Here is a 17,887-nt window from a genome sequence, read left to right as displayed (position 1 = left end):
GATAACTAAATCAGTCCAGTAATTGGTTTGACATAGTTCTGGCTAGGACTAAGGGTATGAGTGCTAGCAAGTAACCTGCATCATATATAAGGAACAGACAGAGGTTAAATGTGCTCTCATCTGCCTGCTTGCCTTGGACTATTGCTTTGCGATGCCCCTCGGCCACACCACCCTATGTTGCAGCCAGCCAATTATGGACTGAAATCTCTATAAACTATGAGCCAAATAAAATTTTTCTCCTTTAACTTCAGGTGTCGGGCATGTTGTCTCAGCAATGAGAAAGTAGCTAAGATAATGGTGTTCTAGAGAAGGAAGCGTGGTAGTGGGCTTTTCTGAACAGACTTCACGGGTACATCCTGAGGACAGTTTCAGAAAAGGATGTATTATAATTGATATCCCACATTTTTCTAGAAAGAGCCTAAAAAATAAGTGTAATAAAACTAGCCTGTTCTCATAGAATAAGCTAGGAGTGATGGAGAAGATACATCAGGCTACCCCCATGAGGAGAAGCATAATATAAAAATTCAACAGAAGTGGATTTCAAGACTGTAGAGCCATCCACCATCGATGGACCACACTTTATGAATGGAAATAGAAAATATTTCAAATGAGAGTTTGTAAGTTCTTTCAAATGCACAATGGTATTTGTACACACTATTTATGGAAAGCTCTTTAAGCTGCTGTCAAAGGAAAGAGAATTAAGAGGCAGGAACTCATGCTATGATTCATTTGGACACATGCTCTTAGGGTGACACAGTCCCGTTATTCCTGCTGGTTGAACCAGTCTTCTGTGTGCAAATGTTAGATAAGGACCCGTGTGGAGAGTGACCTGCCCCTGAAAGGGTGTGTCTGCTCACCATACACCAGGGTGGTTTTTGCCCAACAGGAGAGAGCAAGATTTGGGTTCATAGTGACCAGTTGTGAATAGAGAGTGGAGGGTCAGATCAAGAAATGTGAAAGAGGCAAGAGGCTCTTTGAATCTCACTCTGTCCTCACATGGTCATGTGGACCTCCCATGATTGCCCTGTGCATTTCCTTAAGTGCCCTTGCTGTATCTCCACTTGACATATGACACCAGCACTTCCCTAAGTTGTTTTTGTCTTGGAGAGATGTAACAGTCCTCACTAACCTGTAAGTCAGAGGCTCCTGTCACCACCATCCTGCACATCCCAGCCTCTGGCACTGTGTTCTCAGTGTGCTGCCATAGACTGCAGCCCATAAAGCCCACTTTGCCTGGGATGCTATTCCCCTACCATCTGCCAGATAGCACAGACTATAGTTTTCTTAATGAAGTATTGCCTTGCCCATTCTGTTTCATCTTTCACTACCTCTGATCTTACACTGCTTTGGCCAGTAGTGCTTCTCATCTTCTAAAAGCCACTGCAGTCTACGCATTTATGTTACTTTTTATCCTCTTTCTCTCTTTGTACCAACCAATTTGTAAACCCTACACAAGCTGACATTTTGTTCATTCCCTGACTTATCCAAAGTCTTTAGATGACTACTGTGTTCATAGTAGATGCTTGGTAAATATTTGGCACATAAACCAAGAGCTTTTCCCAAGATCGTGGAGCCACAAAATCCTGTAGTCAGAATTCAGCAGGCAGTGTGCACTTGGGCCATATAGAAGCATCTGACAAGACAAAACAAATGAGAGGAGGTGGCCCTGGCCTCAATGGGGAATATCCTGCTTACAGATGTAAACATTATCTATTGTGTCTTCTTACCATGAGTTTGCATGAACTGGGACAGCAGCACCCAGTGGCAAAACCAGAATTGACTTTTTGTGTATTGAATTTTCCACACTTCTTTGACTTTGTAAGAATTATTTCCAGAGGCTTTGTATTCCTGATAACAACTGCCTTCTCCATAGAGACATGCATTTCACTAACCTAAGTACTTATCACACTTGTGTGGACTGCCAGAGCTGGGATGTTGTCTGCCAACATGCAACTGTGAGAAAGAAGTAACAGCAAGTACATGTTCTGCAGCTTTAGGAAATATACCTTTTTCCTGGCACATTTGCTTTCTTCCCTAATGGGCCGTGTGTGTGTGTGTGTGTTTAGGAAAGGGTCTACAGGATGTTCAATGTTCAGGGTCTCACTACTAGATCAGACTCCCCAAAGCTGGGATTACGGGCATGTGCCACCATGCCCAGTCTAACTTTTTTTTGTGTGTGTGGAACCAGGGATTGAACTCAGGCCCTTGTGCTTGCCAGGGAAGTGTTTATTCCACCGAGCCATCTTCCCAGCCCATGCCCAGTCTAAACTGCCATCTCAGTGTGCCCCGGGGACAGGGCCGGCACAGGGCTGGCTGTGGGAATCGAACCCACAGCCCCTGCGCCAGTTTGCAGGTGCTTTAATTCGCTGAGCTGTATGGCTGGGGCCAAATGTTATAAATGCCTCTCTCCTGTTTACTCAGATAAGATTTTTAAAATTTGGAAATTGATTAGAATGAAAAATAATGGTTCTTTTGAATGTTAGTGTCTCCCATTGTTATGTAGGATGATATGTATATTTAAAGATTTATTTATTTGGTACAGGGTCTCACTTCGTAGGTTGGACTCATAGTGATCCTCCTGTCTCAGCCTCCCCAGTGCTGGGATTACAGGCATATGCCACCATGCCTGGTTTCAATGGCTGGCATGGTGCGGGGCCACCATGGCATGTGGTACTAGAGATCGAAACCAGGTCCTTGCACTTGCCAGGCAGATGCTTAGACCACTGAGCTATCTTGTTGGCCTAGGGTAATATTTCTGAGATACTTCTGAGGCTTCAGTTTAGGTGAGAAGATTGACCTGATTTTATGTTCCTCTGCTGTGCTGACCTGGTATATTGTTATTTTACATCTGTTCACAGGATGCTGGGCAGGCTCCACTGAAGCAACTGGCAACTGTGCATCATATATATATAACTGTTTCTTTCTATGCACAAAAGTGGCAGGGGAAAAATAAATAAAAGTAGCAGGGAGTGGTCGAAATGTGTAGAGAATTTTAGTTTCTCAAAGCACATAGAGTCTGGGTGTGGTGGCACATTTCTGTAATTCTAACACTCTGGAAGCTTAGGCAGAAATATCACTGTATGTTCAATGCCAGCCTGGGTTGCAAAGTGAGCTCAGGACCAACTTCAATTACATAATGAGATCCTGTCTTTAAAAAAAAAAGAAAAAAATTAAAAGCACACAAATAGACATTTTCTTTAAAGACTTCAAACAGCATCCATAATACCCATAAAAGCAAACTATCATCAGAAACACCAGTAGATATGCTATGTGTGGAACTGGTAGTCCAGAGTTATTTCTAAGAAGACATAGTTTGGAATTTTGAAGAGCTATAGAATCCCCATAGGAGATGCCAGAAACTTCATCCCCAGCTGTCCCTTGCACCTGTACCTCCTGTGCCTAAGCCCCATTTCTAGGCTTCAAAGACTTCACCTTTGCTTCTTCGTGACTCTTGATTCCATGCTCTTCACCACATGTGTCAAAAATTATGTCCTGTGTTTTCTCTGTGGATCTGTTCTGGATGTTAACCTTCTTGTATCTTCTACACTGTGATTTTTTCCAAACCCAGAATTGGATAAAGGTCTGGCTTCCCTCCACCTCCTGGAGACTTTTAAAAACTTTTCATCGCTGCAGAATTGGTGAGTTGATTTTTACATGGCCTAGCACAGTCTGGCTCATGCTAGTATCTCTAGCTGTACACTTGCCACACCTCCCATTTCCCTATACTTTGTGCTTCAGATGCATGAGTCCCCAGTGTAGATGTGTATATTTGCCATGCTCCTCCATGATAGGGCTTTACATACTCACTTGCCTCTGCCAAAAATACTCTTTATTCTTTTATCTGCTAGTTAATTCCTCATCATTCAGACCCCAGTTTGTGAATCGCTCACTCAGCGAAGCCTTCCCAGATCACCCACTGGGTCAGTCCCCCTCTTAGAGCCATCAGTGGGGTGATTGTTTAGTTTTTCTCTCTTACTGGACTGTAAGTTTATTGCTGGAAGAAACTGTATCTGGTTTAGCTCAAGAGAAGAGTAGCACAAATAGAATTCAAGAACATTTGTTGGAGGTTATGGATGGATGATTAGTGACTTTTTAGAAGTATCTATTTGTGTACTAGTTAGAATGGGGCACTGGTCCAGTGCCAAGATGGTGAAGAGTCTGCTAGGATAAAAACAACCCGATGTGGAAGAATAGATCAGATCTTCCACCATAGGCCTCAGAGAATGGGAAACAGGTGTTCCTTGTCCCTTCCTCTCCTGAGGCTATGTTCCTCTCTGGCTTTACCTGAGGATCAACTCTGCTGATTCTGATTCTGCCAAACCCATCACGCCCCCACCAGCCTTCGACATTCACTTTGTCTCCGCCACTGGCTGTTCTTAGTATTGCCAGGAAGACGTACCGTTGATGCCTGTACATTAAAGGGGGAAATTTAGAATCACAGGACTTAGCTTTCATTGTACATGGCCATCTCTGAGCTAGTTCTGTAAACGTTTTGTCCACATTAGGGAAAAATACAAGTATATCATCTCTAAAAATCTGAAATCTAAAATTTTTGGAAAATCCATATGATATTCACAAAGTTTTGAATTTTTGTATTAGATATATTCAACTGGTAAGGTCAGTGCAAATATTCCAAAACATGAAAAAATCTGACATCTGAAATACTTCAGTCTTGAGCATTTTGCATAAAGAATATTCAGCCTGGACAGTGGTGGTTTTAAGCTTGGGATATGGAGACAAATTTCCTAAGCAACCCAATTAACACTCTGTCCATGTGATCTTGAGATAAGCAATATTCCTAGTCTGTTCCTTTATCTGTAGAATGGGGAGAATACCACGACTGAAGGATTGCTGAGGTATACTTTTAAGACAAGCATTTTAATACAGAAATATAATGCAAGACACAGATGTAATTTACATTTTCCAGTAGTCATATTTGAGGGGGCAGTACTGGGGATCAAACTCAGGACCTTGAGCTTGCTACGCAGGTGCTTATGCTGCTGAGCTATCTCCCCAGCCCTATAAAGTTTTTTTTTTTTTTTCCCAGAACCAGGGATTGAACTCAGGCCCTTGCACCAGGCAAGTACTTACTCTACTGAGCCATCTCCCTGGCCCCCAGTAGTCATATTTGAAAGGGAAAATAAAACAAGTGAAAATGTTTGATATAATCCAGTTGATCTAAAAATGTCACCTTTTTTGCATGTAATAGTAAAACAGCTACTCAGGCATTTTACATTTTTCTTGCTCATGTTACTGTAAGAAATGGTGTGAGCAAGTGACTGTCACCTGAGACCACCAGGATTGTGTAAAGGCAACATGGTATGGAAGAGGGCAAAAAGACCATCTTCAGGGAGCAAGGAGACATAGGGCTTTTTTTTAAAATAGGGCTTAAAAGAAGACCAGGGACATTAAGCAGGCAGATCTTAGTAAACCTCAGTGGCCAGAGTTCTCTGGATGTCTTGTGCCTCAGTGGGCAAAGCCCTTGAGTGTCTGGTGTGGATGTTTGGGTGTTTTCAGATGTCCAATGTTTGGAAGATTCCCTGCTCCCTCTTATCTCTTTTACCACTCATGTGTTTGCCCAGAGTATCTGAGCTGAGAATAGTGCCTCTGTGGGTAGATAGGTCGGGTATTAGAAGAGTCATGTCTGAATGAAGCCTTTCAGTTACATTTGTAAGTCAGCATACATGTAATACTTGTCCCTATTTCTCAGCTTGAACTAGCCACATTTCAGGAGTCCAGTAGTTAGTGACTACCACACTGGGCCATCATGTTCTAGCTAATTTTCTTTCTTTCTTTTTTTTTCTTTTTTCAGAACCAGGGATTGAACTCAGGCCCTTCCTCTTGCCAGGGAAGTGCTTAGCCTACTTAGCCATCTCCCCGGCCTCTCTAGCTAATTTCAAAGCAATAACAAACCCACCTATGACTGGGGCTATATATATATGTCAGTGATAAGAGTACTTTGCAAAGAATTTGCAAGCCCAAGTTTAACTCCTAGGGATTTAATGTTCAACAGTTGTTGGCAAAATTATTGTCACTAATTTTACAACATCAAAAACTGTTGGACAAACATTTGTACTGCATATCTGCATATGTTGTTACGTGGAGAGACGATTCTGTCTGGAAATGAAGCATTTCCTCTAAGAGATGTCAGCTTTGCCCAGGAAAGTGGCCTCTTGAGTTTTAGGGTGAGGTCAGTATGGGGTTGGTGGCTGTCTTTTCTTGAGGTGGGAAGGGGAAATTGAATGTGCTTCAACTGCCTGCCTGTCTCTGGTAATTGTTTGGAGCTGGAACAACTTGATTTTAAAACAAAACATATGGGCTGTGAGTGATTGGGAGGGCCTTTGCTAGTGATGTAGCTCCGAAGGTATGTATGAAGTAGGGGCCCTGGCCCAACTACACCCTTGCTGGATAGTGTTTTTCTTAGCTTAAATTGTGATCTTTTTCCAAATTCTTAGCCTTTGTTTGAAAGCCACAGTCAAAGCAAGAGATATTGGAGCAAGACTGTAAAGAAAGTTGTGAATCTTCTTTAAATCTTACTTTCTTTTTCTTTGTAGAAAAATGTTGGTTTCTAAGCTACTTATATGATTCATGAAAGAGAGAAGTTTTTTGTTTCAAAGAACTGAGAACAGAGATGAAAATGTGACTCCTCCACCCCACCCCCACTGATTCTCTCTGTTTTTCCTCCCTCCCAGTCTGACTCCAGCATGGGAATTTTTCTGTTATAACCAAAACTCACTTAAGGCTAGGGTTCCTTTTGCCCTTTATTGCCTTTGTATTTGATGGGGAGGAATCCACCATGTCCTGATCCTGTCTGATATAATTCTAACCTGAATGCTGCATCTTTCTGTCTGCAGGAGGAAAATGGGGATTTAGAGCAGGTTCTTGCCTTAAACCTCTACTCAGAAGAGTAGAAGCTGTGTGTTTCTAAATAAATTGTCCAAACTTTCTAAGCCTCATTTTCCTCTTTCCTAGGAAGGGGTTAACAGTAGTGCCTTGTAGGAGTCTCTTCCAGATCCTTGTCTCAGTCCAAGAAGTCAATATTTGTAATCCCAAAGTTATGTTATTGGAATCCCACCAAGTTAATTCCAAGCTACCACTTTCAGTGCAACCCATGGCAAAAGTAAAGGCACTAAGACATATTTTTAATTATTGAGGAGCCAAAGGGCTCTAAGTCCAGCCACAAAGATGGCTTTCCAGAACAAAGGGAGTGACCTAGGGCTTCACCCAGTTTTATTCAGTGGAGGAGAGGCTTGAGGAGGAATGACTGAGAATTGTGGGAAGTAGGTGACTACTGTGAGCTGAGCTAGGTGGGTGGCTTACATTTACCTCTGCCATATACAGAGAGAATATGCAGAGAAAGCAGTCTGCTTTATGCTATTGAGATAGTATCTCATGTTTTGGGGGGTCTGATGTAGTCTTTCAAGACCCAGAAAGTCATAGCCTCTATCTCAAGGCTTGATCCCAGCTTGGCAGAGTGGAGCATTGGCTCTTCATCCTGTCTTGACTCAGAGAAACATGCATGGCATCTTCAAAGACTTATCACCAGCAGCACCTCAGGTAGACCAGTATACATTGCTTAAGACCAATTGAAAGGATAACAAAAGGGGCCGGGGAGATGGCTCAGTAGAATAAGTGCTTCCCTGGCAAGCACAAGGGCCTGAGTTCAATCCCTGGTTCTACCAAAAAAAATAAAAATAAAAAAAAATAACAGAAGTCCTAGGCAGCTCTGTAAATATCAACATGAGGAAATAGGGTCAGGCTCAGTCAAAATGGAGACAATCGCTCTTCTTTGAAGGAGAGCTGCACAGGTGGTCCTCCACAGTGCCTATTTCAAAGTACAATACTTAATGAACATGAAAGAGACTTGCTGCTGATGGAGGACTAAACTCAATGCTGGGCAGGTAATAAAAGTACATGCAGATGGCAGGGGCTCTGCAGTAGCATATGTGTCTACCTTCTGGCAACAACAGGGATGGCTGACTGCTGTATCCTCTGGCTGATAACTGTGCTGGTGAGGACAGCCATTTGCATGCATGGGCATCAGCCTTGGGGAGTCAGCCGTGTTACCCAGGGTGAGGGTAGTGTGTGCAGCAGAGCTTAACCCTGTGCCTCTTCCCTGCTCCCTGGGCATCTGAGGGTCCTGTGCACTCACTGATCGTGACCACTCTGGCCAACACCTATAAACAAGATTGTGACATGATGAGTTGTTCTGTGTTTGCATTTTAATATTTAGGATTTGAAAGGTAAAATGAAATAGCACACTGACCAGGGCACTAGAGAGACTGACCAGTTTTCGCTGTTGGGATGTTGAAATAAAAAAAAGCCTTCTAGGGCCAGGGAGATAGCTCAGTAGAATAAGTGCTTGTCTGGCAAGTGCTGGGGTCCTGAGGTAATCCCTGGTACCCACCAAAAAAAAAAAGAAAGAAAAGAAAAGAAAAGCCTTCTAAACACTTTTTAAACAACCTCTCCTGTGGAGCAACAGTAGGAAGAACAATGTCTTGAGTTTTTACCACATCAAAGATGTGCTCAAACCTTTCTGTAGAGGGGCTCAGAAAGGACTGCGTAGTGCGTTTTTAAATATCAGGTAATTTTGGAGAGCTTTAAGAAATTCTGCTTCTAAGTACAGCACCGTGCTGCAGAGGGTGCACTGCTGCTCAGCCCCCCCTTCCTTTCTGCTCCTGCTGGTTTCCCAGTCCCACTTGGGTTTTTTAACTTTAGGCTCTAGAGTCAGACTCCCTGTTGTGAGCGGCTAAGACCCCTGCAGGTGCACAGTGCTTAGATTTCCCTGGAACTGTGAAGACTAGCCACTCTTACTCATGTTCTCTGTGCACGTTGGACAGTTTTCCTGACATTTAACTTGAGATGTTATTATATAATAAACAGTGAGTGCTACTGCCTTCACACTGAACCTTCTTGCCAGCCTGCCCACTCTTTCCATGTCAGTGTTTGGAAAGGAAATTAGAGTTTCTATTGACAGTCAAGATGAGGAATCAGATGTATCTTTCCTCAGCACCAAACACTCCCAGAGACCACTGAACTCTTAGTAGGGAGACAGCCCTTACAGGAGTCTTCCAATCTGTGCTACCCCAATTATATGACACTGTTATTTCAAGTATCGTATAAGGGACAAGAAACAAATATGATTTCCTATCAATTCTAAGACACAGCCTAATTCCAGAGATGTTAAAAATGTAAGGAAAAACATGTCTGTATCTTAGAGTGGATGGCTTGCAATGAGAACTAATGGAAAGGAGAAAGTCCCCTGTTCATCATCTCTTCCTCTTTGTCACCTCCCTCCCATCCTGAACTCAGCTGTGCAACAGAATCCTGACCTCTGTATTGGACCAAATGCTTAGATCAGTCCCTTGTATTGCCTGTGTGCACCAAGTAATGCATGAAGTTGTGGGACTGAGTTTAGTCTGGGAAGAGTTATGGAAGCCCTCTGAAACTGATACAGGCAAAAGAAACTCCCAGCCTGCTAGATGTCTGGTATGAGTTTGTGTTCTCTAAAATATGAGTTTGTGTTCTCTAAAATTGAAGAATGAATTTTAGAAACAATGGCAGTTAAGAGTATAATATATTTATTGAGGGAAAGAAAACTTCTGTCCAAGAGAGACACAGAAGGGGACAGTGGGTTGCCCAGGACCCTGCCTCTTCTAGGGACTTTTATAGAGCACATCCACTATGTGAGGTGGGTTCAAGGTGGGAAACATGGGAAATCACAAGGTACACATGAGGTGGGACAAAACTGTGGTCACCCAGTAAGATTAGGAGTATGATTGCTCAGGTAAAATTGATTGAATTGAGATCAAATGGGGAAGCCAAGTCATACAGGAGGAGGGTATGACTATATATTGAACAGGTGTTTTTGCTGTAGGGGGTTGGGTTAATGGCTATTCCTGGTTTTCTCAAGGTGATTGATACCTATTAGAATATCATTCCCTAGTGTTTATCCTTAGGAAGTATGTGAGTACATTTGTTTTATCTTATCTTGAGGTCTGGCCCACAGTTGTAAGGTATCTCCTTTTCTACACTGGCTCATTCATGGTCCTAGCCCAATCTGACTGCCTATAATATTTTAATCTAAATTATTTGTAAAACAATGAAATGACCTAAATTTCTGAAAAACAAAAATCTAGGAATTTGAGCTTGCCCATCGTGTATATCTAAGTGGAGGAGTAGAGGTTTGGCTAAGAAGGGCCAGGTCCTCTGTGACCTGTTCTGTCATAATTGTGCCATGCTGAAGAGAGAGAATTCTGGCTCTAAATTCAGACACTACCTACCCAAAGGCTAGTGAATATGGGGCCTCATTCCTGGGGCACTCACTTCTGTATCTCCTTTTCCTTTAAATGGTAACAGTCTATATTACTGATAACTTATTTTATTTGAGATTCTATCTAGTTTAATAATCATAATTTGAATCACTTCCAAATACCTATAGGTCTCCAGCCCTTCTTACTGGTATAAGTAATTTTAAGCAAATGGATATAATTCTTTTCCTGATAAAGATGGTTACTCAAATTTTAGAGACATCTGTTTCCTAGTCAGGTAAAATGAGAAAAGATTGAAAACTTTATTTGTGTTAGTAAAAACATATTGTTTGCCTTATATTTACACTGTTTTCTTTCTTTTAGTTTTTAGGAATAACATTCCTGGGAATTGGACTGTGGGCATGGAATGAAAAAGTAAGTTGCCTGTCACGAAATTTAGACGATACATGCTATATGTCTGCTTTTTGTCCTTGATCTTTATTGAAAGAGAGCATTCTTAGAAGATAAACAGTACATTCTCAAGGACTCTTGAAGAATGGAACCTAAAATGACCACTGCATCAAAATAATTGCAAAAGTAACAGTGCTCATGATGCAGGGGAACGAAACTGTCAACCTGAACAATACCTGGGATGAGTTCATGTTCTCTAAAACCAAAGAATGAATTTTAGGAACAATGGAAGTTAAGAGCAGAATATATTTATTGGGGGAGAAAATGCTTCTGCCTGAGAGAGGGGCAGAAGGGGACTGGAATGGGTTGCCAAGGACCCTGTCTTTTCTGGGCGTTTAGAGAAAATCCATGAGAGAAAGTGGGCATGGGGGAGGGACAAAACTTTATTCATCCAGTAAGATTACAAGCATAATTGCACAGAGAAAGTTGATTACATCAGGATCCAGTGGGAAAGCTAGGCACATAGCAAGTGGCATGAATACAGAGCAGGGACTTTTCCTTTGGTGGGTTGCATTAGTGACTCACTCTGACTTTCTCCAGGTGATAAGAGACCTGTTTAGAGTATCAATCCCTGATGTTTATCTTTAGGAATATACGCATGTGTTTTATCTTTTGTCTTGAGGTCTGGCCCATGGGGGGCGTGTCTTGTCTCTCCCACAGATGCAAGGTATTTTGTCTTCTGTACTGGCTCCTTCTGAAGGCCTAGCCCTGTCTGACTGCCTATAATATTTCTAACTCAGATGCCTCCAATACAGACACAATAGAAGATGTGTTTAGAACCTTATCAGCCTATATATAGTTTGAGTCGTCCGTAATTGGGACTTCAATTCACAGTAGAAAATGTAAAATGATCCATTAGAAAAGAAATCACGTGAATCACATGAGAGCACCTCTCTCTCAAAAAAAAAAAAAAAAAAAAAAAAAAAAAAATTAAAAAATTTTTTTTTTTTCCCTGGTGTATAAAAAAATACAATTTTATACACTTAAAAAAAAAAAAAAACCTTATCAGCCTAAAACCATGTTCCTATGCAGTATTCCTTACTTAGGCTCCAAAATTTTAGTAGTGTTTATAAATATTGCCAAATCACCTGGAACACCTCCCTGTCTCGCTCTCTTTTTTATAATTGGGAACATTAGAAATGGTATAGTATCTTAGTGTGTGGTGATGTCAACTGTTATCATGTGACATGAAGAAAGATGGATAAAAATTCATGTTTGTGCTGGGGAGATAGCTCAGTAGAATAAGTGCTTGCCTGGCAAGCACAGAGTCCTGAGTTAAATCCCTGGTACTGAAAAAAAAAAAAATCATATTTGAATGTCAGTGAAACTCATCACTAATGCTAAATAATGTAAATAGATGGCTGCTGGTTGTAAGTATTAAGAAATCCTCAAAGTTGATAGCTGCAGTATTGTAAGAGGAAAAACTTGGAAATATGGAGCAGCACGTTCTAAGATATAGCAAAGACGCAGAGTATGTGTGAGGATAACCTCATCCTCACAACTCCCTAAACTTCACATTGAATTTTTTTCCCATACAAGTTTTCCCTCCTGAAGCCACTACTAGAATTCAGTGGTGTAGCTGAATCCCCTCTTTCTTGCTATTTGAGGGAGATACTTGCAATGTTTTCTTTCTCTTAGTGTTTGGCTACAGCAAGGCCCATCTGACTCCCACCTTGTGAAAGTGGAGGGTACTGGGATTACTTAACTAACACTTCTGTAAATTGAGGGTTAGCTTAAGTTTTCCCAGAAAACCATTCTCTTATCTCTTTGGTAGTCACTCTTTGAAGCCAGACCACTGCTTGAAGGCAAAAATTCTTTTGAAGTGAGAAATGTGTTAGGGGCCATTATCAGTAAATAGGGGGAAAAAAAAAACCTAAGAAGTTCCAGCAAACAAAAGACTTTAGATGCCAGTGGGAATTTCCACAGTCCAGTGTTCAGAGAGACCATGTAGAACAAAAGTCAAAGTAAATCCTGAGTTTTCAAAATCTACCATTAGTAAAGATGTAGCTCAATGCCTTGACCATTGGTCCTGGATTTCACCTACAGCACCCCCCACTTCTAAAAATGAACCACTTTCTATTTATTTACATAATACCTTTATAGTATATGAAATGTTTTATAAAAATGAACATGCCCCCTCCAGCAAACAACTGTTTAAGGCAAGGCCATGATTATATATGAAATACAAGACAAATTAAATTCTCAAAACAGAGATAACTTTATCTCCAGGAACTTTTATGTTGCATATTAATCCTCTATTGGATAATGGTTATTTTCTGCCTTATCTTGGTTAAGCTTAGAGACTTGTACTGGTGGAATCTCAGAAATTTCCCTTCTAAAAGCCATCTAGACAACTCCTTCTTATAACTCCTTTAATAAGAATGCATTTGATGGTTAAATAACTCAGCAGCATAAGCAGCTGCGTGGCAAGTGCAAGGTCCTCAGTTCAAGTCCCTGATACTGCCCAAAACAAAACAAAACAAAACAAAATAATGCATTTGAAAAGAATGCTGGAAGACATTAAATGAGCATTATTTATTATTTATTCATGTAATAAACCAACATTTGGTCTTTTTGAAGAGTTTTTTCTGTTTAAGACATATAATTATTTTATATTTTATTGGTTGCTTTAAATGTCTCTTCTCTGATTAAATAACAAACTTCTAAAATTGGCTGTGTCTCACAATTAAGAGTGAAGGATGACAGTGTTAGAGAAGGATGAGATAGTCATCTCTTCTTTTTCAGGGCTTCTATTGTAGCAGCAGATGACAGCGAGTAAAGATAAGCCTCCCAAAAACAGACCAAGTGATTAGGAACAAGGAAGCTTGTATTGTGAATCAGCCTGAGACCTACATCCTAGATCCTAGAATCAGGTCATCTGCTTGAACTTCCTTTTCAGGTTATATACTTTTCAGGTATCCATAGCAACCACATTTCCACACTTATAGGAATTTTGAAAAATTGCCACACAACTGTTACAAAGTTTATATTCTCCACACACTGCTGACCACCTGCCAGTCACAGGACATTGCCATTTAACAGTTACCTTGATTCCTAAGCTGTTCTGTTTTACCCCCACCCCTTTTTAAATGACCTTTTTTTTTTTTTTTTTTAAGTGGGTTTGTGGTTAACTACAGGGGAGAGGGGAGAGGTATTGAGTTCATCTACAGTTTAAGTGAACTTCAGTGATTTTTTTGTTAAAATGGAATTATGGAAAGAAAATGGAGTTTCTCTTGCCCCATCATTCCCCCCTCAAGGACACATTTTGTTTTCTTTTCTGTTATAGACTGGTTATCTTCTTTAAAACCATCATCTGTATTTTGTGCATTGTAAAGTGTTATCTGCTTTTTAATCCACTGAATCAGACATGGGCTGAACATTAAAAGGACCATTATTATTAGGAAAGGCCTAGCTAAACTAGTAATAAGGGAGGTTAACCACGGGTTCCAACTAAACAAATCACTTATATTGGCTTTGTCTTGTCCTCCGAGGCACCATGGCTTTACCCGCTATTATAGGCCATTCATCTCCAGACAAGAGGCCTAAGCTTTGGACAAGCAAACATGAAAAGTCATTTGGTTAATATAAATCTTTCTTAGAGCTACCTTGTAGTGGTCCATGTTAGTTCCCCCTTCTCATTTTTGTAATAGCAGCAGTTGAAATATGACTAGCATTGTCTAGTTTGGTGGGTCTGTAACAGATTAAAAGCAGAAGTAAAAGCAAGTATGTTAATATAATCATTCCATCCCACAAATAGGGGGAAAAATCTTAACTAACAGTCACTCAGATAAAGAACTTCCATCTAGAATATATAAAAAACTTAAAAAAAAAAATTAAGCCCTCAAAATTCAAAGACCTAATCCAAAAATGGGTATCTGAGATAAGTACACACTTCTCAGAGGAAAAAATACAAATGACAAAAAATATTCCACAGTATTGGTCATTTGAGAAATACAAATTGAAACAACCCTGAGATTCCAACTCACCCCAGAAAGATTGGCTGTCATCAAGAAGCCAACCAATAACAAATACTGGGGAGGTTGTGGGAAAACGGAGCCCTTCTCCACTCTTGGTGGGAGTGTGAACTGGTACAACCTCCATGAAAATCAGTGTGGAGACTCCTCAAAAAAACTAGGATTAACAGTCCCATTCAAGAAGAACTGAAAACATCATACCTCAATGATATATGTGCATCCATATTTATAGCAGCTCAATTTGTCATAGCTAAATCTTGGAAGCAACCCAGATGACCATCACCTGAGGAATGGATAAAAAAGATGTGTAGTTTTATACAATAGAACATTACTCAGCTGTAAAGAAAAATAACTTTGAGACTTTTATAGGTAAATGGATGGAACTAGAGGCTATGCTCATAAGTGAAATAAATCAGATTCACAAATGTAAACATTGTATTGTTTCCGTAATGCAAGAACCTGAAAGAGTAAATAAAATCTCAGGGGTACAGTAGATATAGTACAAGGGAAAGAAACAACACAAGGAATAAACAATTGGGATGAGGGAAGGAGAAAAGAGGAAAACAAGAAAGGGGGAAAATATATATCTTTATACACAGGATAGCTAAGATGACTGTTCTACTAATTTCTATGAGTTTTTTGGTAGGTAGCAGTTAATTCTTAATTTTGGCCAATTTTATATGCTTATATTTGTAACCTGAGCAACCACATTGAAGCCGTGTGCAATATAACAATCACTGTTAAATGTGATATACTTATTATTGTGGGTTTTTAAAAAATATGTATTTTAATGTCTTATTTATTATTTTTCTATTCTCTCTCTCTCTCTCTCTCTATATATATATATATATATATATTATATATATTATATATATAATCAGTTCATTGTAGAATGCAAGATGGGTCTGGTGGCAGCAGACTTCACCACAGGTTTAAAGATCTCTTCTCTGTCACTGTACTGGGCCATCCTCCCTTTCCTACCCCTTCTCCCTGGCCCTTTCCTCTCTCCTTTTCTCTCTCTTCCCCTCTTTCTCTTTGTATCTTTCTCTTCCTTTGTTTCAAGTTATTTTTCCTAGTTAGCTCTGTCTAATTGTCTGTAATTCTTGTAACTAATTGAGCTGTCTGTAACTCTTTTTAATCTTTTATTTATTTGGTGTAGGATCTTGCTGTGAAACTCAGACGTGTACTGATCATCCTGTCTCAGCCTCTGAGTGCTGGGATTACAGGCATGCACCACCACACCCAGTTTCAGTGGCCAGCCCAGTGTGTCTGGGGTTCTGGAACTGGCATGGCATGTTCTGGAACTGCTGGGGATCAAACCTGGGTGCTTGCGCTTGCCAGGCAGGCACTTAGACAGCTGAGCCATCTTCCCAGCCTCCTGTCTGTAATATTTTCCCTCTAAATAGCTATTCCTCACTGTAGTTAGGGAAAACTGGGTGTACTATTCCTCTTAACTGCTTCAATCTGAGATGAGTTGATGTAAAGGGAGATTGCAGTCATGGACCCCCTCGAGAACTGAATCTAATGGCCGCAGATAGAAGTACTGTTGTAGTTTACCAGTTATGAACTCCTTCTATGAGGTGGATCTGATGGATTCCAGTAGAAGAAATCTAGCATATTTGTAGTTGGTTTTATCTATAGGGCCACTTGGAGTTTGGCAGTCTTTAGGCAAGAATAAGCCAAATTTTGAAGAAATTAGTATTTAATATGGCATCATTTTATATATCTTGTGGTTATACTTCTCTGCTGGATGTTTAAGACCAAATTAAAGTGAGACTTGTAAAGTAAAATTTAACTTTTGATAACTATCAAGGTCAGTTAAATCTGCTCAGGATTTACCTTGGAACCACATATAGTGCCTTTAAGTACTACTTAAAGTGTCAACCATCTGCATGAGTCACAGCTATTGCTTGACCAAGTTATTTTCTGTTAAAGCTTGGGAGAATTTGTTCTTGGTAACTTTCTTTAGGTACACTATATATCATAGAATCACTTTCCTCTGTGGCCCCATAATCTCCTTGATCAGAAAATTAGGGACTCAACTGAATTAGAGGATTCTCAGCAAAGGTTCTTTTATATCCTGCATCCTCATTGATCTTGGAGGGCTAGGGCCAAAAGATTGGCTATCCTCTTAGTTCACCTTTCTAATTTTTAGTCTCCACACCTCAGTTGTTGAATATTCAGAAGAGAATAACATTACACTGTAGTGGGAGCAATGCACTGAATTATTAAAATTTTATCTGAGTATTAAGTGCTTGAAATATGTTATAGCCAGAAGACTGTTATTCCTTACCAACCATGGATGTTCTAGTACTTAAATCTCTGTAGAATGTTAATAGACAATAGTTACCTAGTTTTACAGAGAAAATTTAACATCAGTAGCCATACGTAGTAGTGCAGCATAACAATCATGATATTTTTGAAACACATTTAAATCTCTATTTTGGACTAGAATAGCCTTTTAGTCAGTCATTCCTACCTAATATATAAGAAGTTGTAACCTCATTTGTTGTACTAACATAGGATGTCATTGAAGAAATTTGTAGCACTATCTGAGCTGTTTAATATCTAAGTATCTCTAAATGTAATGGCATATACATACTTATCACATAAATTTTGGTTAAAAAATTATGGTCTCATGTTGGCTTGACGTGATCCTCTTATTACAAAATATCTGGAGCACAAGAGAAGGGCATATGTCTAAATATCAAAGAAAATATCTATCACTGTAAACCCAGTTTTATATTTTACAATTCTGTACTTTTGGAAGGCAGGGAATATATTTACTACACCATGATATTGGCTATAACAAATTGTCATTATTTTGTTCCTTAGTTTAGTTATGTACCAAGAGCATCTTTTAATCACAAAACCTAAATTTTTAGTTTTGTCAGACTTAACCTTTTGACAATAACCATGGTAAACTTATCACAATAATATATTTCGACCAATATGTATTGGGGTATTTCCCATAAGGGTGTGGAGACTGTTGTGGCTACTTATCAATGAACAAAAACTGATTAATGTTATTCCAAGCAGCTGCTGTTTATTCATCAATTGGAGTCCTATTTCTCCCCACCTTAGGGATTTTGCTTAATTATCTTTTTTTTTATTTTTTTTCAAACTTTTATTGATAAACAGATAGCAATGAGACAGTTTCAAATCAAATCGGAAGTACAGTTTCAACAAATA

The 17,887-nt window shown here is 39.8% G+C and overlaps 1 protein-coding gene across 1 annotated transcript in view; it reads left to right on the top strand.

Moving 5' to 3' along the window:
• Tspan5 (tetraspanin 5) overlaps positions 1-17,887 on the top strand; it is a 222,475-nt gene that overhangs the window by 161,052 nt on the left and 43,536 nt on the right. The window contains exon 2 of the mRNA XM_004640638.2: positions 10,635-10,685. Within this exon, the coding sequence (XP_004640695.1) occupies positions 10,635-10,685 (51 nt within the window). The remainder of the gene's footprint in view (positions 1-10,634; positions 10,686-17,887) is intronic.

The sequence above is a fragment of the Octodon degus genome, unplaced genomic scaffold (assembly GCF_000260255.1).
Source record: "Octodon degus isolate 3935 unplaced genomic scaffold, OctDeg1.0 scaffold00125, whole genome shotgun sequence".
Lineage (NCBI taxonomy): Eukaryota > Metazoa > Chordata > Mammalia > Rodentia > Octodontidae > Octodon > Octodon degus.
This window is presented reverse-complemented; position numbering and strand designations above follow the sequence as displayed.